At 36.0% G+C, this 26,432-nt stretch overlaps 1 protein-coding gene across 1 annotated transcript in view; it reads right to left on the bottom strand.

Moving 5' to 3' along the window:
- The window catches only part of LOC136027039 (bumetanide-sensitive sodium-(potassium)-chloride cotransporter-like), a 201,629-nt gene that overhangs the window by 114,501 nt on the left and 60,696 nt on the right, over positions 1–26,432 (bottom strand). Inside the window, exons 5-7 of the mRNA XM_065703960.1 lie at positions 21,354–21,449; positions 8,183–8,436; positions 1,492–1,606 (exon numbers count right to left, since the gene is read on the bottom strand). Coding sequence (XP_065560032.1) covers positions 1,492–1,606; positions 8,183–8,436; positions 21,354–21,449 — 465 coding nt within the window. The remainder of the gene's footprint in view (positions 1–1,491; positions 1,607–8,182; positions 8,437–21,353; positions 21,450–26,432) is intronic.

The raw sequence follows: 26,432 nt of genomic DNA, 5'->3' as shown, positions 1-26,432 counted from the left end.
GATCCGGTCAGGATTTAAAATAAGAGATCTGAGTTACGAGGTTCTTCTAAATATGAAATTTCGTTAAGATCCGGTCACTCCTTCGTAAGTTAAAAATACCTCATTTTTCTAATTTTTCAGAATTAACCCTCCCCCCAACTCCCCAAAGAGAGTGGATCCGTCCGGGTTATGTCAATAAAGTATCTAGGACTTGTGCTTAGTTTTTCACTAAGTTTCATCCCGATCCCTCCACTCTAAGCGTTTTCCAAGATTTTAGGTTTCCCCCTCCAACTCCCCCAATGTCACTAGATTCGGTCGAGATTTAAAAACAGAGCTCTGAGACACGATATCCTTCTAAATATCAAATTTCATTAAGATCCGATCACCCGTTCGTAAGTTAAAAATACCTCTTTTTTCTAATTTTTCCGAATTAACCAACCCCCCACTCCACCCCCCCCCCCCCCCAGATGGTCAAGCCGGGGAAAAGGCTGTTTTTAATTTAATCTGGTCTGATCCTTGATACGCCTGCCAAATTTCATCGTCTTAGCTTATCTGGAAGTGCCGGGACAGACAGACAGACAGACCGACCGACAGAATTTGCGATCGCTATATGTCGCTTGGTTAATTCCAAGTGCCATAAAAATCCCTTAAAATTTTGTCTTTTCTCGAATTTTAAGTTGTACTAAAAATTTGGTTCGATCCAACTTTCTATTACTATATTGACAAAAAGACCGAGGTGAATAGGCCCCGTAATACGGATGATTCATTGCCAGAGATTGGGCTTTTTGGACATCCATCGGGGGACAAACGAAACTCACATCATCACAGAATGAGAGGAAAGGGGTTAGAGGTTACAAGAAAGAGTTTAAAGAAATCCAAACTTCATTCGAGGGGGTAAATAGTGAAGATTTGAATAGATTGGAGTGGAAAAGAAGCACATGGAGTTGTGTTGGCCTTATGTGACTTGGTGCTGTAATGAGTTGTTAATAGTACAAAAAGTACAAGCAATTTTTACAAACTAAGAGTATTGTTGAGCAGCAATTCAAATGATTCATAGAATCAATTTACCTGTGACTGGTGAGTAAGGCTGGGTCAAAATTTCAGAAGAGAATTTGTCTTGCGTCGAACTAAAGAGCTAAACGGTTATAAAATTACTAAATGATTAATTTAGGTTAGTTTATAATTGTTCATTTGGTTGCCTACTCATTTAGTCCCATTTAACCTCAGTAAGCCCGCGTACCAACGCTCAAAAACAGTTTCGCTCCTTGAATTTCCAGATTTCGAAATTTTATCTGCGGCGCAAAGGGGTGGGAAAAAATCCTAGCACCAGATTTTTTTCGAACATTGCAAAGATATTCCGTATTTGTATAATTTGGTATTCCATGACAAAAGAGGGTTCAAAAAATTCTCGCTGTACCACCCTATGGCACCAATGAACTGACCAATCGATTAATTGGCTGAATTCATCTCCAATATAGAAAATTAATAGGCATCAATAGGAGATTGACTTACCGCTATAACCGGTAAATCCTCTGGCAACATCCTCATCTGACATGGGTCCAATAATACTACCAACTACAAAATCAGCCATTGCTATTATAAGAATACCCAATAAAAAAATTTGAGCCTAAAAAAGAAGAATATATAAACAACTACTAATGAAGAAAAAAGTGATTTGTGCAATAAGAATGATATATTGAATTATTTAAGAGGTTGAATCCTTTTGGTTAATATACTATATAGATACATTTCAGATAATCCAGAATCCGCCGCTCAAAAAATACTTATTATCTCAACTAATTTAATTTTCCTTAGAGCTTTCCAATGTAAAAATGGCCACTTTCAATTAATCTTTTTTACACTCTCATAAATAGCTTGAAAAGATATTAAGAAAATTACTAGAAGATATCAACGTGGGAATATTTCCACTTAAATTGTTGGGAAGCAGCAAACTTATTTCGTTAGGCTTTCGGTAACAACTTGATTAGTTTAAGCTGATATCAAAGTTCTGAAAAACTTAAAGAAAAACCATCACTATCTTGGAGATAATTATTTCCAAAATGCAGCCAATCTAGGATTACAATATTCGCATTTTTAAATTTAGATTCTTCGATCCGACAATGGACAAATACTGGAACACAGCGATGCGCATCCTGAGCTCAGCATGAAAAAATACAAATAGAGCTCCAAAAAATTAGAACAAATAATTAGGATTCGGGAAGAAATTGTACCGTCGCCGTGGGATAGAGTCGAAACCATAGCCTCCTGCAAACTTTTGAAAAAAAAGAAAAAACCCAAGAAAACGAGGGTTATTTCACCCAGCGGATAGATCGAAGCAATAAGGCGAAAGCAAAAAATTTTCGGCACGGACCTCCGCCAAGCCGTTCTCAGTGCTAAAAAAAAAAAAAAAAAGTTGTCGTGTGATAGGGGCAGGGTCAAGAGATGGGCTCAAGAAGTTTTAGTACCTAATTAGTTTGAAACTTGTAGTTGTAAGTTGTTGAGCCAAGAAGAAGACAATGTAAAAAAAATATTCACAGCAATCCCTCACCCCTATAAAAAAAAAAAAAAAAAAAAAAAAAAAAAAAAAAAAAAAAAAAAAAAAAAAAAAAAAAAAAAAAAAAAAAAAACTTCCTCCGACAAAAGGCCCGAAAAATAATTTTTCTTGATCGTCAACTCTAACAGTAGTGGAGGAAAAGTACGGTTTGACTTCGGCAAACCGTTAGGACGGCAGCTGCACTTGCCGGAAAATCAAATCTGCCGAAAAAATCATTCGAAAAATCAAAGCGTGGAGCTGAACATCAAGTCCGGGGCTAACCGGTTCCTTCTGCTCAAGTTTCCTTTGAGCGTTCTTTTCTCTGTCGATCCGACGTCTGTCACAGAAGTTGCAACGACACGCAGAGTGGACTTCATTTCCAGTCGTCACAGCTATGCTACTACCTCTTTCCTTGCTTGCCATTATTCACGGCATCGATTCCTTTTTCGGATAATATGGCAGTGTTTTCACTGGGTTTCATCCTGCTTTGGCATAGCGGGCAGACCATGTTCTCTTCATTGATGGTTCAAGAAGAAACAGAGACTTCTTAATTCATACCATTCGTTTGTTCACCCAATCCAGGCGCAATCAATCCAATCAGAATGCAGCCTATCGTTAGAGAACAAACTCAGCTTGAATAATACACAGTAGATGGCATTGCATAAATGAAGTTGAAAAGCAGGAATAATTATCCACTTTTTTCCAAAATTAGAAGCATAATCCTAAACACTATCTCACTAAATACTTCTACTCAACGCTCGCGGATGCCAGTTTATTCTTTTGTCTTTTTTTATGGAAGTAAATAAAACAACACAAATCTCGTATATAGCCTTGAACTCGCCAAGTCATCTAGCAATCACTACGGTAGATGGCTCTACTGAATAGACAGCATAAAGAATGTCACTAACCGCAAAATGGAGGCGGAGGGGGAGTCTGGAATACTGGTTTGAAATTAAACTGTTCGAGACTCTTATTCTAAGACGCCATTCCTAGCTTGATAGGAAATGGTGAATCAACCGACAAAGGATTAAATAACTAGTTCATGTAGGTCAACTTTCACAGCTGTTTTAGGTAAGATGATGTACTTGACCACATAATATCAAGTTTTTAACTTCATTTTCGAATTCGCCGCCATTAATTTCATGGGAAACGACCAAAAAATCCTGTAACTTCTTAATATCGAGTTGTACCCCCTTCCCTCCGCCCTTTAAGGGTGGAAATGGGGATTAGAGCACGAAAAATGAAAACCTGAATTCAGATTTGGAATCGGCATACTTGATTTGATAGGAAATGACTATTTAAACTCCAAAATACATATAAACACAAAAGTCTATTTTTATTCCTCATTTTCCGCCTCCAAGGGCGCGAATTTAGGACACTTGTGAAAGAGGGATTCGCGGGGATTTTTTGTGTGACTAAGCTGATTTTTATGAACATTTTGGTGTAAAAAAATTCTGTTGCAATTTCCCCGAGGTCTGACCATTTTTATCCTTTCCTCCACTACAGAGCACAAGAAACATTTGAGTGTTAAAATTCATTTATAAAGATTAGTTTTTCTTTTTCTTTTCTTTAGCACTGAGGACGGTTTGGCGGAGGTCCATACCGAGTTTTCTGCTTCTTTTTGTCTACCGACCGAAATTACCCTTGTTTTCTTGTTTTTGTTTTTTTTCTTTCTTTCTTTCTTTCCTTTTTGTCAAAGTCATGCATAGCCAGTGTGGTCTTAGAACGTATTTACTCCTCTGAGCTAGGCGAACTGCTATAATCATCGTCCTTATCAGTTTCAGAAAAATGCTTGATTATAAGGGAAAAAATAACTAAAAAGCCAAAAGAACCTAAAAGCCAAATCTGGACTAATATTACCTATAAATATCTACAGAAATAATATGATCTCATATTAAAGCCCTTAGTAAAAAAAAAGAATGCTTTATAAAGATAGTTGAACTTATTGCTGTTTCAGTCATTCGCTCCATTTTACAACCAAACTCATCGCCGTTGCTGGTGCCCAACTTCAATTTTGCAATTATGTGAATCTGGAATTTTAAGGCATAATTACCTAGCATAAGCAACTAACAGTATGCTTCCAAGGAAAGAGCATGGCTTGATCAAATTTCGCAATCAGATTGGAAATTGACAAGTGTCCGGAAGTTAGTGTCCTTGAAGGGACCTTTATGGTTCCGAATGATATAGACTATGAGCAGGCTTTTGATTCAGTTGATAGAAAAAGTCTTAGTGGTGCTGTACCGCACCACCTCTGGTGCTCTACCGAGTAGCTGCGTTAAAGCGCGCAGAGTTTTTGTGCAGCAATAATATTACTGTATTTAAAGCGAGAACGGGCAGTAGGCTCCGTGTGGAAGCAGGAGAAAATAAGGATGTGTCTTATCCCTTCTTGTATACATTATTTTGACAGACTTCTGTCTTAAGGAATACACCAAATTCTATGGTAAGAAAAAAATATCCAGGATCTAGATTACGCAGATAGTCTGAGTGTCTTGAACAAAACCATTAGAAACTTTAATTCATTTTTGGAGTTTTGGGAAGTTCAGGGTGCAAGAATAGGTTTGAAAATTAATGCTAAGAAGATTCAAAGGCTTCAACTAGGAACAAGTTAGGATAAACAGGTTATTTTAAATAATGGACAAATCAACCAGGTTGACAGCTTTCTAAAATTGTGCTTCTAGGGCACCTATATGGGGCAAATTGAAAAGCGGAATTTCCTCGAATGGAGTGGGAGTACTTCCTTTGTACTTGTACTTGAATCAGGATACAGGCTTTGCAGCTCCCCTGGCGCTAGGAGGTGGCAAATTGTTGCATCCATTGCGTGCGATAAAAGGGGCAGCTATTTCAAGACATCGGCGGCGGTAGATAATAAAAAAAAAATATAAAAGTTTGACTTCATGGGAGAGGGAAGAGAGTGAAGATTTGAAAATATGGGGATGAAGGAGGAGCAAACTCAGCTGGGTTATAAATAAGCTTAGCGTTACGCCCGTGGCTGAATATGGATGTCCGTTGTATACAGGTAACGCAAAAAGTTTAAAGCACTACTTCAGAAGAGATTATGTAGGATACTCCAGAATAAATTATATAGGATATGCTCAGTGGTTACCCATGACTCTCTCCAGTCTTCTAGCAAAAGCTTAGAAGCGGCGTATATGTAAACGTGTATGTATATTTATAAACAATTTATACAGAAAAATATCGGATGATGACAATGGACAGGCTAGTAATCCAAAAATATAAAAATAGGGACTTCAAGGGATAGAGAAAGGAGTGAATATTTGAATATATTGGCATGGAGAAGGAGCATACTCAACTGGGTTATATGTGTTTTGCATCAGACCCATCGCTAAATATGGAAGTCCGCTGTACACTGATAATCCAAAACAGTGTTGCCACCCCTTCAAACGATCCAGAATACATCAAATAGGATGTGTTCAGTCGTTATCAATGACTCTCTTCAGTCTGTTAGTAAAAGCTTTAATGAAGTAAAGCTTCATCAAAGACCTTCTATCGAGCTATCTCGAATTGTGCTCCACCCCGATTGTCCAACTGACGAGGCAGACACGAAGATACACAGCTCGGTTATCTTAAGCTTGACAAACCGAGGACAGAGTAGCCAACTTGAAGAACAGCTTCGTTCCATGTTGCACTTAGATTGAAAAAGATCGACTACTTCTAAAGAAGATTTAGCAGTCATTTACAACCTCGTGATGGGACGATGTAAAAGAGTATATATATATATATATATATATATATATATATATATATATATATATATATATATATATATATATATATTATATATATATATATATATATATATATATATATATATATATATATATATATATATATATATATATATATATATATATATATATATATATATATATATATATATATATATATATATATATATATATATATATATATATATATATATATATATACAAAATATCAGAAAAATGCGCTTTTTCAGGCATGAATAGACCTAAGGTGAGTGTCAGATGCAAAAAAAAATACTGACCATCTACCAACTACTACCAAAGAGCCACTACAAACAACTGACCGCAGCACCAAGCCGCCTGAGGCCAATAAAGCTACAGACACTCCTCCACCATCTCAATCTATTCAAATCCTCCCTCTTTACACTCATTTCCTTTAAATCATTCTTTACGATATCCTCTCACTCTAACCGAGAACAACAGAGGCAAAAGAAAAAATTATTTTTATACCATTGGTATTTATTCTACATGAAAAAAAAAAAACTGGAAACCCCCTGATAATGAAAAAATATTCAATTTTGGGTAGATTTTCAAAATCTATGACGTGAACTAATAAATGTCCCTATTATATAATATTTCTCTTTCTAATATTATGGAAATTCAACGTGGTTTTGGTCATCTTCCCAAAAAGATTAAATTTTTGTCACACATCCATGAGTTGACATTTTCGTAATTACTTTATTGCGCAATATTACAACATCTTATTCTTTTCATTTGCATTAACTAATTTTCCTAGCAGAGCCTCCATAAGAGTTTGGAAATGTTCTCAACCTGCGTACCAGCACAGGTACGTCAAAAAAGACCGATGATTGGGATGGGTCACTAGAAAAGGGACATCATCCCGCAAAAGATAACACATTAATTTTAATTGACATTTTTTTGCGCCAGAAATTTGTCGATCATTGTAGAAACGTCTTTGACGCGAAACTCGAACCAGTGGACAACTTCTAAAGGTGGTAAAAACAATGAATTCTCAATCGACAGGCACCAGTGGCGTCGTCGAGGGGGGGGGGGGCAAGAGTGGGGGCAGTTGTTCCCCAGAGTAATAAAAAAAATATATAATATAGCCCATGCCCCTTGAGTCTCCGATGAAGGGGTTTTCCCCTCCTCAATACCTTGACGCTATAGTTTGACTGTTTGTCGAATTTTTTAAGTATAATTCCTGAAACACAAAGGCCGTTTAATTAGAATAGAAGCTTTTCTAAAAGTGCTTAAGACTTTAGCGTAAAGAACAAGGTATTGAGGAGGGGAGCAACCCTCTCATATACGGAATAATTTCTGTTCGTTTTGAGTTTTTATATTACTCTTTACTTTCAGTTGAAAAAACCTGTTTTTTTTATAATATTTCGTAGATACCATTTTTTGGAACGTGAAAAAACTGCTTCGCTATTGAGCGTGTTGACTTGAACAATTTTTTTTTTTGCATTTTGTTATACTATTTGCCTCTAATACTAGCTATAACTAATCTAACTGTCAGTCGTTTCCTCTCATACGCCTAACAAGGTGAGCCTGTGTATTTCTAGAGCCTTAATTTCATTTCACTTTACTAATCAATATACCTAATCTATTACTGTGGCTTTATTTTTTGACTATTTAAGGATTGTATCAATAGAACAAGTACTTAATTAAAAGTTAAAATACATCAAAACTGACATATGCATGTTTTGATTGTTTTTTTGCCTTACAAATGTTATTTTTGGCTTTCTAGAATTGTTGAAGACAAAATCATGGTATACTTAAAAATATCGCGGTGTTACTCAATTTATATTGTTTTCTTCAAATGTGCCAAAGCGTAAAATTATATAAATAATAGGAATCTGGAAATCTGGAAACCTAGAATAGGAAATCTGGTATACTTAGTTTCATTTCATTTCACTAATCAATTTACCTTGGCTTCCCATTCCATTCCAATAACGACAATACCAGTAATGAAAATGATAGAGATTGTGCCAATGATTCTTGTATCATTAATATCGTTATCAATAATGCTCAGACCATAAGTTTTCAAGAGATCATTCAGAGACTCACAAAAGCCTATAATGTACATAGCTACTGCCACTGCATTTGCTATACTAAAGATGACACCAATGGATGCACCAAATTCAGGACCCAAGGATCTTGATATCATGAAATAGGTACCACCTAAAAATATATAATTTATTAATCATAAAGATATCATCCAATTAAGATCAGAATTATTTCTGAAAAGCTGATTATCACCTCCCCCCGCCGTATGTCAAATTCACACGTCAGAGTTTGAACACAAAAAAAAATATAAAATAGTAAGAATTATTATATTTGTAAAAATTTATTAATCAAACAGATACTATCCTCTTAGTAAAAGATTTATCTCCGAAAAATGGACTATCACAAGTCCCGATAGGCTTAATTAGCACTTCTAAACCAAACGTGAAAACATAGCAAAAAACAAATATGACAAGGTAGGATAAACACGACAAGGTCAAAGAAAGATCAATGTATCAAAAAGATTACTACTACTGCTACTATTAACTGCTCACTACAGCACTAAGACACCTTAGACCAACTCAGGTACAGACGCTCCTTCTCTGCCCAAGTATTTTCAAAGCTTTACTCTTTACCTCTTGTCATGAAATTCCAATTTCCTTTAAATTCTCCTTTATGATCTTTTCACACACCATTCAGAAACAACTTCTTTTGGCCTCACTTCGGTCTCCTTTGGAAGAACCTCCTTTAGCCTCACTTTGACCACCTTTGGATCACCTTCTTTGGCCTCCTTTGGAACAACTTCCTTTGGCCTCACTTTAGCCTCCTTTGGAACAACCTCATTTGGCCTCTTTTGGAACAACCTCCTTTGGCATCACATGGATGGCCATAAAGAGCAATCTTAGGCAATTTGCCATCTTTCATCCGTAAAACGTGTCCTAGGCTTCTCAACTTTTCCTTCATTATACCCCTAGAAAGTGGGATAAAACTCCATTTTTCGTGCAGCTTGTTGTTTGACATACGGTCAGTCAAGCGGTTGCTTAAAAATATCAGTAAAGAAACCTTCTCGAAACATTTAATAAATTTTCCTCTGTCTTTTGAAATATCCACTTTCAGAACCATACTTTAATACTGTCATTACGTAGCTTCCAATGTTTTATTTTTGGTTTGTATACTTATCTATTCTATCAAACTTTCTCCAACTGTTAAAAAACACTCTGCACCTTGGCTTGGTTAATAAAAACATCAAAATAATTAAATCTAGCAAAATTTATACAGAAACTAAACTGGTAAAAAAAAGCAGACAATTTAGTCTTCGTTATTAAGAAACACAAAACACACATAATTATAAAAAACGAGGATTATATAAGTACCTTCAAAATTAGTAAAAAGGGTATAGGGGGAATGAGGAGGGAGATAATTACTAATTTAACATATCAATTATCTAGGAAAGTTTTTTCCGTGACATTGTGTGGAAAATCTACGAGGATTTTGTTGTAGCGGAAAGAGGAAGGGGACGCCTGAGGGGGGGGGGCAATTGACCAAGGAGAATTAAACCCTTCAGGGGATTGGTAATGATGAAACACAAGGAAATTTTAAATGACCACAAGCATTGCTCCTTTGACACATGACAAAAACCAGGGGAAAACGACTGTCGTCTAGGTCCTAGCGCAAGAGACCTGTCATCCAACTTGTGTACAAAGTCGAGTAGTCCTAGGGCAGTAGGGTAGAGTATCACTTTTAAGACATATACCGGGTAAAAAAAAAAATAGCGAGTAAAAAATAAACTCGTAGTATAGTTAAATTTAGCTCCCAAGAAACCCCTCATTATAGTAATTAGTTCCTGGCCTATAAAATTACGCTGATCTGCGTTATCCCCCAGCTCTCCAATTAAAGAAAAACAAAACTCTTCATTTATCCAATTACTGCAACAATTTTTTTTTTCACGGATACCTAAACCCCTCACTCAATGCACATATTTGACAAGCATACAAACCATTGTGTCTAAACAAATAAGCCGTGCCCGTTCTCAAAGGTGGAAAAAAATTGTCTTCAGTAACTCAAAAGACGTTATTCCACGTTTTTTTTTCAGAGTTAGATAGATGATTCACCACCTTCAATGCAGCTAGCTCAATCAGCTAACGAGTCTCCTTACCAAAATACTCCTTGGTTCCCAATATACTTATAAGCCTCTAAGTTTGAGTGTCTCAGTGTCCTAAATTTATAATGTACCTCCTTTATACTTTTCGAAACAATTGGCAATCAAAACGTTGAAAAACAACTTCAAAACTCAAAAGAACTGAAAACATATTTTAAGTTTTCCAACCAACTATAAAATTTACGTTACGTCATATAAAGCTAATTGCACGCTCGGAGTAATATGTCATCCTTGTAGACGATGACGGATTCAAATACAGCATTTGGCTTTATTTAAAAAAAATGCAGCAATGCCATCTAGTCAACGTTACAGGCTATGTGTATGTATAGATTTATTGACCATCATAAATGTAAAAATACAACACTGATGGGACAATCAATAGAAAAAAAATCAAGAAAAAAAAAAAAAAAAACATGAATTGCCTGCTATATATTGTCTCTCCACGAGAAAAAAGGGATTTGCAAACCCCTAGCACAACTTAAAAAGAAAAAAAAAGAAAAAACAGAAAACATTACATGAAGCTATTTAGAACGTAAAGGGACATCAGAAAAGTAGATATTTATTGCAAAAACTAAAAGGCCATCGATGCGATCAGGGTTGCCATTCATACCATTAACGTGTCATTTGTGGTACTTTTTTTTATAGGTTATATGATTAATTTCTCCTGAAAACTGAGTTTTTCTTTGGTTGGAAGTCACGACACGACCACGATACGACCGCTTCAAGATATGACCGCACTCCTCCGAAAGATTTAGGTAAGTTTTGAGTTCCCACTCTTTGTCCCCGGGTTGCAATGCCTTGCCGATAGCTCAGACTAGGTTAGAACAGTTAGAAAAATCGTTTTTGAATTTGGAAGAGATTTTGATCGAGTAATAAGTAATGAAACGGATTATTCTTTCTTTAGTAGTAGTAAGTTTCCTCGAACTAAATATACTCAAATAATAAATATGGCCCAAGGATACTCCAAATCTCAGCTCAATGTAATTCAACTGAACTGTCAAGGATTATGTTCGTCACTGACATGTGTAATGACTATGTGTCGGCAAGTACAGCCTGATGTTCTTGGACTTTGCGAAATATTCCTGACGAGACAGAATGATAGCCTGTTAGATATCCCCGGGTACACATCGAATTTTATACATAGAAAAGATACGAGACGAGGAGGATTGGCAATCTACACAAAGAGTGAATACCCAGTTTATATAAATAACCAACTGACTCGGAACGTGGAGGGTGTATTTGAATCACTTTTCCTCGAAACGTCGTTTCCTTCATGAAGAAAGGCAATCATTGGAGAAATTTACCGATCCCCATCAGGCCCTGTTTCTTTTTTTATGGATATATTATCGGAAACACTCCAGCTGCTAGAGAAACAGAATCATGATGTGGTCTTTATGGGCAACTTCAATATCAACCTGGCCCATCCCCTTACAAGTAGCTCCAAAGACCTCCTCACGCACACGTCTGGATCTACCCTCTATCCGTCAATCACTATCCCGACAAGAGTTACGGAAAATACTCATTCTCTAATTGACAATATTTTCTCGACTTTATCTCCACTCTCAGCTTCAGTCATCGTCAGTGATATGTCGGATCATTTCCCCCTATTCACCATCTTCGAGACATCAAAAGTAGCAACATCATTTTCGAGAATAAGAGAAAACGTACCGATTACTGACCTACGTGAAGAAAAATTAAGGTCATTAAATGATGAACTGGAGAAAATTACATGGGATAGTGTTCTGGAAAAAGAAGATTTGAACGAAGGTTTCGAAGTATTCCAAAATACGTTTACAACTTTATACAAAGCACATTGTTTTAAAGAAAAAGCAACTAAACATGGGAGAAAAAATACACCAATTTATCCGTGGGTTACTGAGAGTTTACTCAGATGTATTAATAAGAAGAACAAGCTTTGGGCTGAATACCGTAACCGACCAAGTATAGCTAGCCTAGAAATCTATGAATCTTATAAGAAATGCCTCCAATCAATTCTCAGAAAGGCCAAAAGAGAATATTTAATACAAAACTAGCAGAAAGTGGTAAGGATGGAAGGAAAGTTTGGAAGACAATTAATTCACTGTTACGACCCAACGACCAAAAACCTGAACTACCCTCCAAAATTACTGTTGATGGGAAAACCTTTACTGAGCAAACCGAAGTTGCGAAAGCACTTTGCACTTTCTTCGCCAGCATTGGAGAGAAAACGGCGAACACAGTAACACCCCAAGCAAAATCCTACAAGGATTTTCTAGGTCCAGCGTGTGTTCAGTCAACGGCAGTCATTCCCGTAACTTCCCTCGACGTCTCAATGATTGTCAAAAACTTGAGAGGTACATCTGCGTCCGGATTCGACCGCGTTCACACGAAAGTGTTGAAATCAGTGTTGCCGTCTGTATTACAACCGTTAACACATTTGATAAACCTCTCATGGCGGAAGGGGGTATTTCCATCACTCCTCAAAAACCACGAATAGTACCTCTCCATAAAGGTGGCCCTCAAGATTACCCATCTAACTTTCGACCCATCTCAATTCTCGTGGTATTTCCCAAAGTCTTCGAAAAACCTATGAAGAATCAACTTTACTCGTTTCTCGAAGCAAAGGGATTCCTCAACCAACGACAATTTGGATTCAGACTAGGAAATTCAACTGAAGACACGCAGACGTCACTGAGCTTATTTATCAACAAAGCACTTGACCTGGGACTTTTGCCAGCTGCTATTTTACTTGATATCAAAAAAGCATTCGACAGCTTGGATCATGGAATTCTACTAGGTAAATTAGAATACATCGGCGTTAGAGGAGAGGCACTGAAATGGTTCCAGTCCTACCTTAGCAATCGGCGCATGTACATAGGAGAAGATCCGTTGAACGATACCGTGGTAAATTTCGGTTTGCCACAGGGATCGATCCTAGGTCCAGTGTTATTTCTGATTCACGTGAATGACCAAAGTCGTGTTCTGAACCCAAATTTCAGGACCTAACGGTGCTGCAAACTCTTGTGCGGTGAAGACACTTCAAATAATGACAACGACTCTAGTGAGCTGCTGGCATTCGCCGACGATACTACAATGGCCTCCTGTGACTCTGGCATGACGTCACTCCAGAGAAAACTAGAGATTGTCTTAGAAGAAACTTACGTCTGGATGGATACAAATCGATTTGTAATAAATGTCGACAAATTGTGTGTGCTATTCTTTTCAAGGATTGGAACTATTCATCCAGAAATAACTGGAATTATGACTTCTAAAGGAACGATCAGGCGGCCAGAAACGGGTTTGCGAGGTATCTAGGTGTACTCCTGGACGAAAACCTCTCCTTTCTGAACCACATCCAGGCTGTGGAGCTGAAACTCTCTCGCAATCTTGGCATCATCAGGAAACTGAAGCACGTATTTCCTCAAAAAACCCTTCGTCTACTTTACAACGGCCTTCTGAAACGTCACCTGCAGTATTGTGCCATAATTTGGCAGCCAACCTTCAAATCACACCCGAAGAGACTTGACTCAATCCACAAGCATGCATTGAAAATCATTGGAAATGTATGCGACTATCTGTCCCTTGGTTCCCTTTACCGTCTGTCGTGCTCAGTTTTTGTTTCTAAATTTGTATCCAGTTTACTTCCATCTCTCTTCCACAATCTGTTTCGGTTGATATCTGAACAACATAATCGAAACACACGCTCTGCCTTTTGCCTTCAAGTGAGACGAACTCCAACAGTACGTTCAGATTTTTCCCCTCATGTAGCATGTGCTAAAGTGTGGAACATGCTTCCAAAAGAGCTGAGATGTAGGAGCACCCTCGGATCTTTCAAAAATAGTTCAAATAAATTAAGTTAGATGAAGTTTAGATTTTTTTTTTGTATATTTAGGTGAGGTGGTTGTACGTCCGGGGAGGGAGGGAGGAGCCTTATGGTTAAGATTATATAATGAGGAGGCGTGTGGTTGTGTCGAAGAGTGAAGTGGGAGCCGTACTGCGTGTTAGTGAAGAATCTTTTATGTTTATGGGTCTCAACGTGAGTTTTGTCACAGAGCAGTGTACTTTTAGTTTAGTTATTTCCTTTTTTTAATTAAACCCGATTGAACGATTAAGTGCTCCCCTGGGGGACAAAAAATCTAAACTTCGTGTTTAAACCAGTCTTTTCGAAATTCCCTAGAATAGGCAAAGATGTTAGACACTTGATGAGAAAAAACTCGATGAGAGAGAAAGAAAGTCGAAGCACGCAGCCAAAAAAAATGACCTACAAAAAAAGGACAAACAGCGAGAGAAAGAGAACATACTGCTTCCTGACTACGAGTCATTCAGTTAACAACAGACAAATACAGCTACCTCCAATGAATCTAATAAGTATTATACCTGACAGAAAAAGTGACAAATCGCCCGAGACTTCGAAGGAATCTTTTAATCACAATAGCTACCCTTTTGTAGTATATTTAAATATTTAAAAACTTTTCGTGAACGTGCCTTCCGGGATGCTGGTGCCCGCCCCCCATGGAGTTCCATAGAAAACAAAGAAAATACTATAGAAAATAAAATTATATTATGTATTATTTTATATAAAACATAAATATTTATATTTATGTATAAATATAAATCTCTGTTTTATCCACTAAAAATATTTTTTCTCGTTCTCTTTCTTTTCTTTTTGTTCCTTTTCTCTTTCGTCAGTTTGTTTTTCTGTTTGTTTGAGTATTCATCATTTAAGTGCCCCCCCCCCCATGGAGTTCTATTGAAAATAAAGAAATTACAATAGAAAATTAACTCAAAAATAAACCTTACAAGTTTCTAATAGCACCTTTAAGCAATAAGAAGTATAGCTTAAACAATATATATATATGTATATATATGTATATATATATGTATATATATATATGTATATATATGTATATATATGTATATATATATATATGTATATATATATATGTATATATATGTATATATATGTATATATATATGTATATATATATATGTATATATATGTATATATATATATATACATATATAAATCTCTGATTCTACAGCAAGCCCCTGAATTAGAAAAAAGTACTTCGAAAATTTGTTTTTCATGATTATATTCGTTAAATGTAATTTGTGATGGAAGTGCATTTCTTAGTACTAAATGCAGTCAAAGATAGATGACACTGGTGTAGCCTACGTGTGACATTTCTTTTTTCAAGTTTAATCTGTTATGATAAATTTTTAAGCAGTTTTTGCAGTAATTACGAATTTCAATTGGATAACGACATTTTCTGAGCATCAAAGCTTAACTTTCCTGCCGTTATGCCTTTATACCATAACGGTAATATTTGTCTTTTTAAAAGGCCAAAAAAAAGCAAAAAAAAATAGAAAATGCTTAAATCATTTTGAGATAGGCATGATCACTTAATAATGTCTTTTGGAAAACATTGCTTGTCTCACCATACTATCACTAGCATCTTACCATCAGATGCTAAAGTGAATGCCTGAGCAAGGTAGAAGCTGAAATTAGATTCCGTGAAATGAAAAATAATTCGGTATCGAAACTCGTTCGTCCCCTATTTTGTGAAAGTGTATGGAAAGTCACAGTGATTTAATATATATATATATATGTATATATATGTATATATATATATATATATATATATATATATATATATATATATATATATATATATATATATATCTATATATATAAAAATAAGTTGTCTGTCTGTGTGTCTGTCTGTCTGTCAGGTGACGTTATGTTTCTGTATTGACTGACGTCATGAAATTAGTTGTCGTCATTTTTGCTTTGACGGTGACGTCATTCAAGATATTTAAGACATATGTTCACGTAGAAATCTATTAATGTTTAAGTTTAAAATGACTGATGAACTTACAATGGCAAAAGCCGATGAAGATGCTCAAAGAGTCTATGCCAAAAAACTTGCTGCTGATAGAGAAAGTCAGAAAAGAAAGCGTGCCGAGGAATCAAAAGAACAGCAAGGAAACAGGCTTGAGGCTAAAGAACGCAAAACCGCGCAGTTAGATGAAGATCCACCTGGACAGCAAGAGTCAAAACATATCAAAACTGAAAATGATAGCGATGATGATCGGGTTTGGGATTTTGACTTGGATAAGGTCATCAATGCCTACCAGATTTTAGTTAAAAAAACAAAGGTTCGGCGATATGTATTTCATAGTGAAGCTGAAAAATAAAGAAGAAAAAGAAAACTGAAAAAAGAAAAAATGTAAAAAACTAAAAAATACTAAAAAGAAAAAACACTCAAAGAGAAATTACAGACCGGGACACAAATGACGACCGGGACAGAGGGAATATAAATAACGACCGGGACACTCAAAGATAAATTACAGACTGGGATACCGGGACACAAATGACGACCGAGACACAGGGAATATAAATGACGACCAGGACACAGGTATTTAAGATCGTTCAAAGACAAATTTTTAATTGTAAGAAGACCGTTGACAGAGAAATTTCTAATTGTAAAATGACTGAAGAACCTACAATGGCAACGGTACTACCATCGAAGTAGATAACCAGTGGGTTGTTCCATATTCCCCATTATTATCAAAAACATTTAATGCACACATAAACGTTGAATACTGTAACTCCGTAAAGGCAATCAAATACTTTTGTAAATACGTCAACAAAGGCAGTGACATGGCAGTTTTTGGCTTGCAGCCCGAAATCAAAGATTTCGACGAAATCGTACAATATCAGGCTGGAAGATACATAAGCAGTAATGAAGCTGTTTGGCGAATTCTTTCATTTCCGATACATGAACGTAGTCCAGTTGTTGTTCACTTAGCGGTACATTTACAGAATGGTCAACGTGTTTATTTCTCGGAAACCAACGTGCAACAAAGAGCCCTGAATCCACCGGATACAAAATTAACAGCTTTTTTTCGCTTTGCAAAAATGATTCTTTTGCAAAAAAATGCTGAATACTGAAGTGCCTTCGTATTACACGTTGAATACTAAATATAAAGTATTTGAACGTCGAAAACAGGGTAAGTCAGTCGACGGCCAACCTACCATCTTCAAAGATACCACGATAGGAAGACTCTACACCGTTCACCCCAATCAACATGAATGCTTCTTTCTACGCCTGTTTTTGGTGAATGTACCCAGTCCGACATCCTTTGAGTATTTGAGAACTGTAAACGGTACTATACATGACACTTACCGTAGTGCATGCCAAGCTCTGAATTTATTGGAGAATGACCAACACTGGGATAACTGCATCAATGACGCGTGCGAAACGTCAACCCCAAGTCAAATTCGTGCATTGTTTGGCATCATTTTAACAACTTACTCTCCATCAGCTCCTACAGAGTTATGGGAAAAATATAAGTCAAAAATGTCCGAAGATATACTCCATCGAAAACAGTTAGAGACGTCAGATATGACTTTTGATTTTACATCAGAAATTTATAACTACACTTTAGTTATTATAGAAGATTTGTGCGTACGTATGGCAAACAAACCTCTTCAGGATTTGGGAATGCCTTCACCTAACCGTATCGCTGCTGTTTCGACATGTGTAGAATTGGATCGTGAACAAAGTTACAGTACGAGTGATCTATTGTCGTATGTACAAAATAATATTTCCAAGTTAACGTCGGAACAAAAAAACATTTATGATACGATAGACTCAATTTCAGGACGTATACAACTACCTGCTGATTTCTGTAATTTAGTGACGTCCAAAGATGAATTGATTGAAAAAGTATTTCCGAATATTCTAAAAAATTATAAAAATAATAAATGGCTAAGTGAAAGAGCGATTCTCGCAACCAAAAACATAGACGTCCACGAAATCAACAATATTGTTTTGACCAAGATTCGAGACCAGGCAGTCCTTTACAAGTCAGTCGACACAGTTTTGGAACCAAATGAAGCGGTTAATTATCCATCTGAATTTTTAAATTCCATAGATCTTTCAGGGTTTCCACCACACGTGCTACAACTAAAAATAGGCATACCAATAATACTTTTAAGAAATATCAACCCACCAAAGCTTTGCAATGGCACGCGACTTGCCGTAAAAAAAACAATGGAAAACCTAATAGAGGCCACAATCTTGACAGGGCCTTTTGAGGGTGAGGCTGTTCTTATTCCTCGCATTCCCATGATTCCAACGGATCTGCCTTTTCAATTTAAAAGATTGCAATTCCCAATTCGATTAGCATTTGCAGTCACCATTAACAAAGCTCAAGGTCAATCATTAGAAAAATGTGGTATAGATCTCAATACTGATTGTTTTTCCCGTGGACAATTGTACGTTGCATGTTCGAGGGTCGGTATACCTGACAATTTATTTATATGCAGCGACAATTGGACAGCGAAGAATGTTGTATATTCGCAAGTTTTACGCAGTTAATTAGTATTGTATCTATCTATCTATCTATCTATATAAAAACGAGTTGTGTGTATGCATGTTTGTTTGTTTGTAAAAAGAGCGTTTGCATATGACGTCATTATTAGTACATACGGCTTTGTATATGGACAGACAATGGGAAAGCCAAGAATGTTGTATATTCGCAATTTTTACGTAGTTTGAAACACATATATAAATCTATCTATATACACAGGTGGGACACAGGGACACAACTACAATGGCACGTAACTAATATGGCGCGTAACGACTTATGCGCGCGGAGGGGCTTGGGGGGGCCACCCCAACAGCTAGTATATATATATATATATATATATATATATATATATATATATATATATATATATATATATATATATATATATATATATATATATATATATATATATATATATATATATATATATATATATATATATATATATATATATATATATATATATATATATATATATATATATATATATGTATATATATATATATAAATATATATATATATATACATATATATATATATATATATATATATATATATATATATATATATATATATATATACATGTATATATATATATATATATGTATATATATACTAGCTGTTGGGGTGGCGCTTCGCGCCACCCCAACACCTAGTTGGTGGGGCGCTTCGCGCCCCCCCAAGCGCCCCCGCGCGCGTAAGTCGTTACGCGCCATATTAGTTACGCGCCATTGTAGTTGTGTCCCTGTGTCCCACCTGTGAATAGAGATAGATATAAATATATGTTTATAACTACGTAAAACATGCGAATATACAACATTCTTCGCTGTCCCATTGTCTGTGCATATAAATAGATTGTCAGGTTTACTGACTCTTGAACATGCAACATATAATTGTCCATGGGAAAAACAATCCGTATTCAGATCTATACCTCATTATTCTAATGATGTGTCCCTGTGTCCCGGTCGTCATTTATATTCCCTGTGTCCCGGTCGTCATTTGTGTCCCGGTGTCCCAGTTTGTAATTTCTCTTTGAGTGTCCCGGTCGTCATTTATATTCCCTGTGTCCCGGTGTCCCGGTCTTCATTTGTGTCCCGGTGTCCCGGTCTGTAATTTCTATTCGAACAATCCCTGTGTCCCGGTCGTCATTTATATATCCCGCCTGTGCCCCCGGCGTCCCCGTTGTAGTTGTGTCCCTGTGTCCCGGTCGTCATTTATATTCCCTGTGTCCCGGTCGTGATTTGTGTCCGGGTGTCCCAGTCTGTAATTTCTCTTTGAGGTTCCCGGTCGTCACTTATATTTCCTCTGTCTCGGTCGTCATTTGTGTCCCGGTCTGTAATTTCTCTTTGAGTGTTTTTTCTTTTTAGTTTTTTTTTAGTTTTTTACCTTTTTTCTTTTTTCAGTTTTCTTTTTCTTCTTTATTTTTCAGCGTCACTATGACGAACCTTTGTTTTTTTAACTTAAATCTGGTAGGCATTGATGACCTTATCCAAGTCAAAATCCCAAACCCAATCATCATCGCTATCATTTTCAGTTTTGATATGTTTTGACTCTCGCTGTCCAGGTGGATTTTCATCTAACTGCGCGGTTTTAAGTTCTTTAGCCGCAAGCCTGTTTTCTTGCTGTTCTTGTGATTCCCCGGCACGCTTTCTTTTCTTACTTTCTCTATCAGCTGCAAGCCTGTTTTCTTGCTGTTCTTGTGATTCCTTGGAACGCTTTCTTTTCTTACTTTCTCTATCAGCAGCAAGTTTTTTGGCATAAACTCTTTGAGCAGCTTCCTCGGCTGTTGCCATTGTAGGTTCTTCAGTCATTTTACAATTAAACATTTTTCCGTGAACAAATGTCTTAAATACCATTAATGACGTCACCGTCAAAGCAAAAATGACGACAACTAATTTCATGACGTCAGTCAACACAGAAACATGACGTCACCTGACAGACAGACAGACAACTTATTTTTATATATATAGATATATATATATATATATATATATATATATATATATATGCGTGTGTGTGTTTTTTTTTTTGGAAGACCAGTCTTGACCGTAATATGGCATGTGTAATATAACACATGTGTTAATAATCTTATGTGCAATAAGTATAATATGTTAAGTCTATGCGTACATGAGTGCATGCGTAAATAGCCCAAGTCTAAAGAAACAAGAAAGATGAAACGGCTCTTTTAATAATCTTTTTTTAAGACATGAAGGAATCATTATCAACCTCTGGATGAATGAACAGTCCCTTCTTGCACAAGTATTCCAACTGTTTAGAACGGTCAAATAAATCAAAAGGAAAGTGAAAAGCTAAAGAAAAGAGAAGCACAAAAAGAAAAGAGGAAAGGAGAATACGGGCTTCATCGGAAATACAATTTCATAGGAGGAAGAGATGGGGCTTGAGCCCTCTACTCTATCTCTTGACAGACTGCTGCCAAAAAATAAGTTTTCCCCTTAATCGTTCCCTATTAAGGGAAGAGGTCGAACTTCTCATAAGGCCTTATTCACAGAAAATTAAGACTAATAACTAAACCTCTGTTGCCCTTTTTTCAAAGTTCAACTGAATTCAGTAAACTTACCGCCTTTAATGCTTCCATTGGTGCTGATAGCAGACATAGATATTGATGTGATAATGGTTACGCTTGTGGCCAGCAAAATGACAACTATTCCTTGTACTAAAATAAATGTACAATTAGTCAAGATTAATCAAACTCATTTCGGGGTTACAATAAAATTTTAGGGGAGGAGGGGGGCAAATTAGTTTTAAAAAACTACCATAACTATATAAATAATGTTGAGATATGAAACCAAAAAAATTACAATATTTCACGTGATAATTTGTTTTGTTTTTTCGTTTTTCTTCAGTAGTATACACATTTGACTGTGCATGTTGCATCTTAACATGTTGCCCCTTATTCTATAGAAAATAGTCATTTTTACTCTTTTAATCTCCTTTAACCCGTCGAAGTGGGCCCAAGTCTTACGAAAGTGGGCCCGATAGAGTAGAGGTACCCACTGGAATAGAAATAGAAAAAAACATATTTTCGGATTCTTCTTGGTTCGGCTGTATTTTGTTGCACAACGAAGCACAATCAGCATAACTCAATTATTACACAATCAAAAATTTATCTTAAACATGAAGACGTGAGAATGGTCACGCTTTTAGCGGGCAAAATGACAACCAACACATAAACGAAAATAGATTTGACCCTTTTTCTGTTTTTCTTTTTTTAATTTTATCTTTTCAACAACAATAAATAGAAAAATGTACTAAAATGACAAATAATAAAGGTCATTGCCCAATTTTAAGACATGAAGTTTTAGTAAATTATGTTTCACGAAATTGCATTACCGAATGCAATTATGTTTCACGAAATTGAATAGGTAACATGTAATCGGGAAGCAAATTTATATCATGCTAGGCTGTAGTATTAAGTTGATGCAGCGAACTTGACAATGTGAACTTCGTACACCACAAAAAATACCCCTAATAAATATCAATTTCTGGAATACTACTTAAAACCGTTCATTTTCCCTATCTACTGATTCAAGTGACCACAAGAGGCGCTCAAATCAGCTATTTTAGTTTTGACACTACAATATTGAAAGTTCTATTTCTTATGTTGCTCAACACTTTGTGAGAATTCCGGATTGAGAAGCTGAGAGGATCCTGAGAATTCATTTAGAAACCAAAACAATTAACTCCACTAGGGCCGCATTCAGGATATTTTTAGGGGGGAAGAAAACAAAAATAAGCTTGTAAAACGCATCGAAATTTTGTCTAAATGAATTTTTTTATGTTTTTATGTGTCCGACAAAAATTTTGGGGGAGGGGCAAACACTCTTCCCTCTTGATACGGTCTTTAATTCCTCTTTAGGATTTTTTTCTTCTTCTCCCCCCTCCCCCTCTTTTTTTTATTTCAATGTCAAGTCACTTGAATAAATCTCGACTTCGTTCGTCTCCAAGAAAATAGACGAAATTGCATAGATATTTCTGTACTAAACATTTTTTTTGAAGCCCCTTGATCATATCCATACCAAACTGTATTTAAACACATTCTCTGTCCTAAGAAATACTGTTCAAACGAGAAAAAAAAAATCAAACAAATAAATATCGCAATGGATTTAAACCCACTGACACACAAAGTAGTACGGTATGCTCAGTTAAATTAAAAATGTTAAAACACTGACAAGTAACTACAATGTAAAAAGCCTATTTTTAGTCTCTTATTGTTAAATCTTGGTGGTCTTCTAAGAATGTAGTTTCACACAAGCATACACGTTAGAAGATGATAGTTATAAAGAAAGTGGAGGGGCGTTCAGACAATTACAACAGGAGATTAAGGAGGAGATTAAGAAATCGTAGAAATTTGATTGTCTGTTTGGAAAACACATATAATAGGTCATTACGCAGAACGACCAAGACAAATATCCTTCGACCAGTTGATGTAGCTTCGATTCCTTTTTAACATAATTTTTTACAAAATACCCAGTAGAATAAAAATCGACGAGAAAACAAATATGCCCAGGATACAGATCTACAACCACACCAGCACACAGAGGAAAGTGGTAAGAGGGATCCCTCACATAACGACATTAATAATAAATAATACATAAAATTATCATCGACTGTTTATAGATACAATCCTTAAAAATTTCAATCAACAGACGTTTGAAGGTGCTAAAGGAATTGTGGCCCCGTGAAGTGAAATTCATATTCTTGAAATGCCACTACAGATCGAAATCAGACCAAACGTAAGGTTTGGCAGGGACCCAATATGCTGTCGAAAACATCGTTAGCAATACGATGAACAATTGCGACGTAATTACTAAATTTTCCAAGTGTCTATTTCCGTAATTTTTAGACTTATTTTTTAAGGTGTCAAAACATCTTGTTTAAAGTACCTTGCTAGAATATGACAATCTCAGGTATACCCTTTTGTTTTACACTGTACAATATAAAACAAATATTGTATAATATTATATAACCTTTATATTAAAGTTACAGGATAATATTATATTACAGTTTAGCAGCCCTGTTGAAACATTTTGATGTTCCAATCAAGGTCTCATTTTTTAATAAAAATATTTTTCATTAAAATCGTAAAAGACAAAAATCCGGTCCAAAGAAAAGACAGAATTAAAAATATTTCTCCTAGGTTATGGTACGCCACTGGATATATAGGTTGAGAGATATACAAAAAAAAAAAAAACTAAGAACCCTTTCACGCCAAATTAAACAAAATTCTGGTATGAACGCCAACCTGATCTCTCACCAAATTAATTCTAAATTGACTTCTCAGCAAAAGTGATTCCAATATCAATTTTGAAAAAAAAAATATGACATTTTACTGATTAAAGATTCACTTGAATTTCTCCGTATTTCAGCTATTCATGGATTGTAGTTCGTAGCAATTTGAATTCAACATCTATCTTCCAGAATCATTCAGAAACCTCGTTTTCATAAAATGAAGAAAAGTATAAATACTGGAAAAGTACAACCAATTTAGTGAATATTTCTAAAATTGGCAGATCTTTCATTTCAAAGGAATGCATATGTTATTCGTCTTAACATTACGTAAATCAAATTACAAAAGACCCATATGCCATTTACGACAAAGAGCTTATTGTATTCTGAAGGAGAAACATGAGATGACAATTATCTATTCGGTGTCGAACAAACAAAAACTGTCTTCAGTTTGAGCAGTTTATTTTCAAAACTTTGTAGATGGGACAAACAGTGCTAACTTTCGACAAAAGCTCTTGGGAATTTATATGGACTTCGCATGGAACAATAATTTTTGATGGTTTTAGGCGTTTAACCCCCCCCCGGCGATTCCCCCCCGGAAAATACCCCCCGGAGAATACCCTCAGGAAAATACCTCCCGAGGAAAATACCCCCGTGGAAAATATCCCCCGGAAAATATCCACCGTGGAAAATAACCCCCGGTAAATACCCCCCCCCCCCCGTAAAACACCCTCTCGTGGAAAATAAGGTTTTCCAAATTTGAGAATTTAATTTGTTTTGTTTTTTTTTTTTTATTTCCGTAGGGGAATGAATTATTGATACTTGTGTATTGAGCGCCACTCACTCAAGTTTACGCCGTGTAAAACTCGAGAACAAATCAATTTCTTTGTTTTTTTTTCTTTAAGCTTGGCGCGAGACAAGACAAGTGACAGAATATATGGAAAATACATAATTTAGGCTATATATTTGCCCATAGGGGAGGGGGTAAAGTATTTGGAGAGGTTGAAGCCAGAAAACAATTCTTACTTAATAATATGCAGAATAATTGTATATAACACATTTTGCATGCAGACCCGCTATACTTAACCCCCTCCCCCCCTAATGTGCAAACCAATAGCCCAAGTCTGTTTCTAAAGTAACGAAGAAACTAACTAAGAAACCGGTTTGTTCGAGTTTTACATAGCGTAAACTTGAGTGAGTGGCGCATAATACACAAGTACCGAAATTTCTTCCCCCTACGGATATTAAAGAAAACAAAACTCAAATAAAATTCTCAAATTTGGAAAGCCTTATTTTCCACGGGGAGGGGGGGGATAATTTCCGTAGGGGGAGGGATTTTCCATGGGGGGCGGGGAATTTTTAGTGGAGGTATTTTCCATGGGGGGTATTTTACGGGGGGGTATTTCCCGCATGGGGTATTTGCCCCAGGGGGGTGTATTTTCTGGGGGGAATCGTCGAGGGGGTGGGAGGGTAAACCCCGGTCACCCTTTTTGGTTATAGCATCACAGAAGTGATAAAGGAGCACATTTATTGTCGCTGCTCGAACGTTTTTCAGCAATTAATATGCCAGCGATAAAAGGTCTTAAACACATAATGATATCCCTTGGCGGCATAACATACACGTAGGCACCAACAAGAGGGGAGGAGGGCATTCCAGACACGTGCAGTTTCGTTGATAATACACTTACTTTGCGTGACTTGGAATAAATGATAGGATTAAGACACACAAACTAGGCTTAAATACGAGAGCAACACCGTAAGCGAACCACACAACCGTAAAAAAAGAAATAATGGCCCTTAAACATTCCAACTATGGCTGAATGTGATTTTTTTTTACATTTATGCCTATTATTGCGACTGTTTTATATAAATACACTGACCAAGTTTTATTAATATATATGTAAATATAGTTAAATTAACATATGAGAGCTTCGTTGTAAGATAATCATAGTCAACAGAAATAGAATTATTCTTCAAAATACAGCAGTAGCTGTGGGATGACATAGCTTTATAAATTTTATAATCAAGTTAGTTTTTCTATAATCAAGTTATATAATATAATCATTAACCATTATGAATTGAATTTTTTTTTGTCATAGTTTGGCTTCCCTTCATGTTTTACTATTTCTTCTTTCAGTTCTTTACTATTTCGTTTCGATTATTTTATACATGATTTTTTAGTTTTATGTTATTTTCAGGATAACGATATTATAAGTTTTTTTTTCTTTTCTGGTGAACATACTTACTCGAGTAAAGAGACGAAAGAGCAGTGGTCTACATTTGTATCTTGGTTTTACTGGCCAGAAGTCCAGTTTGTGATTTATTTTCCATTTTCTTCGTAAGCATTCTATCAAATTATAGACATTGTAAAGACAAGGAGGATTAGAGGGAGGGGGTTTTGGGACTGGAG

The sequence above is a fragment of the Artemia franciscana genome, chromosome 5 (genome assembly GCF_032884065.1).
Source record: "Artemia franciscana chromosome 5, ASM3288406v1, whole genome shotgun sequence".
NCBI classification, from domain to species: Eukaryota; Metazoa; Arthropoda; class Branchiopoda; order Anostraca; family Artemiidae; genus Artemia; species Artemia franciscana.
The sequence above is the reverse complement of the archived record's forward strand: the minus strand, read 5'-3'. Positions and strand labels throughout refer to the sequence as shown.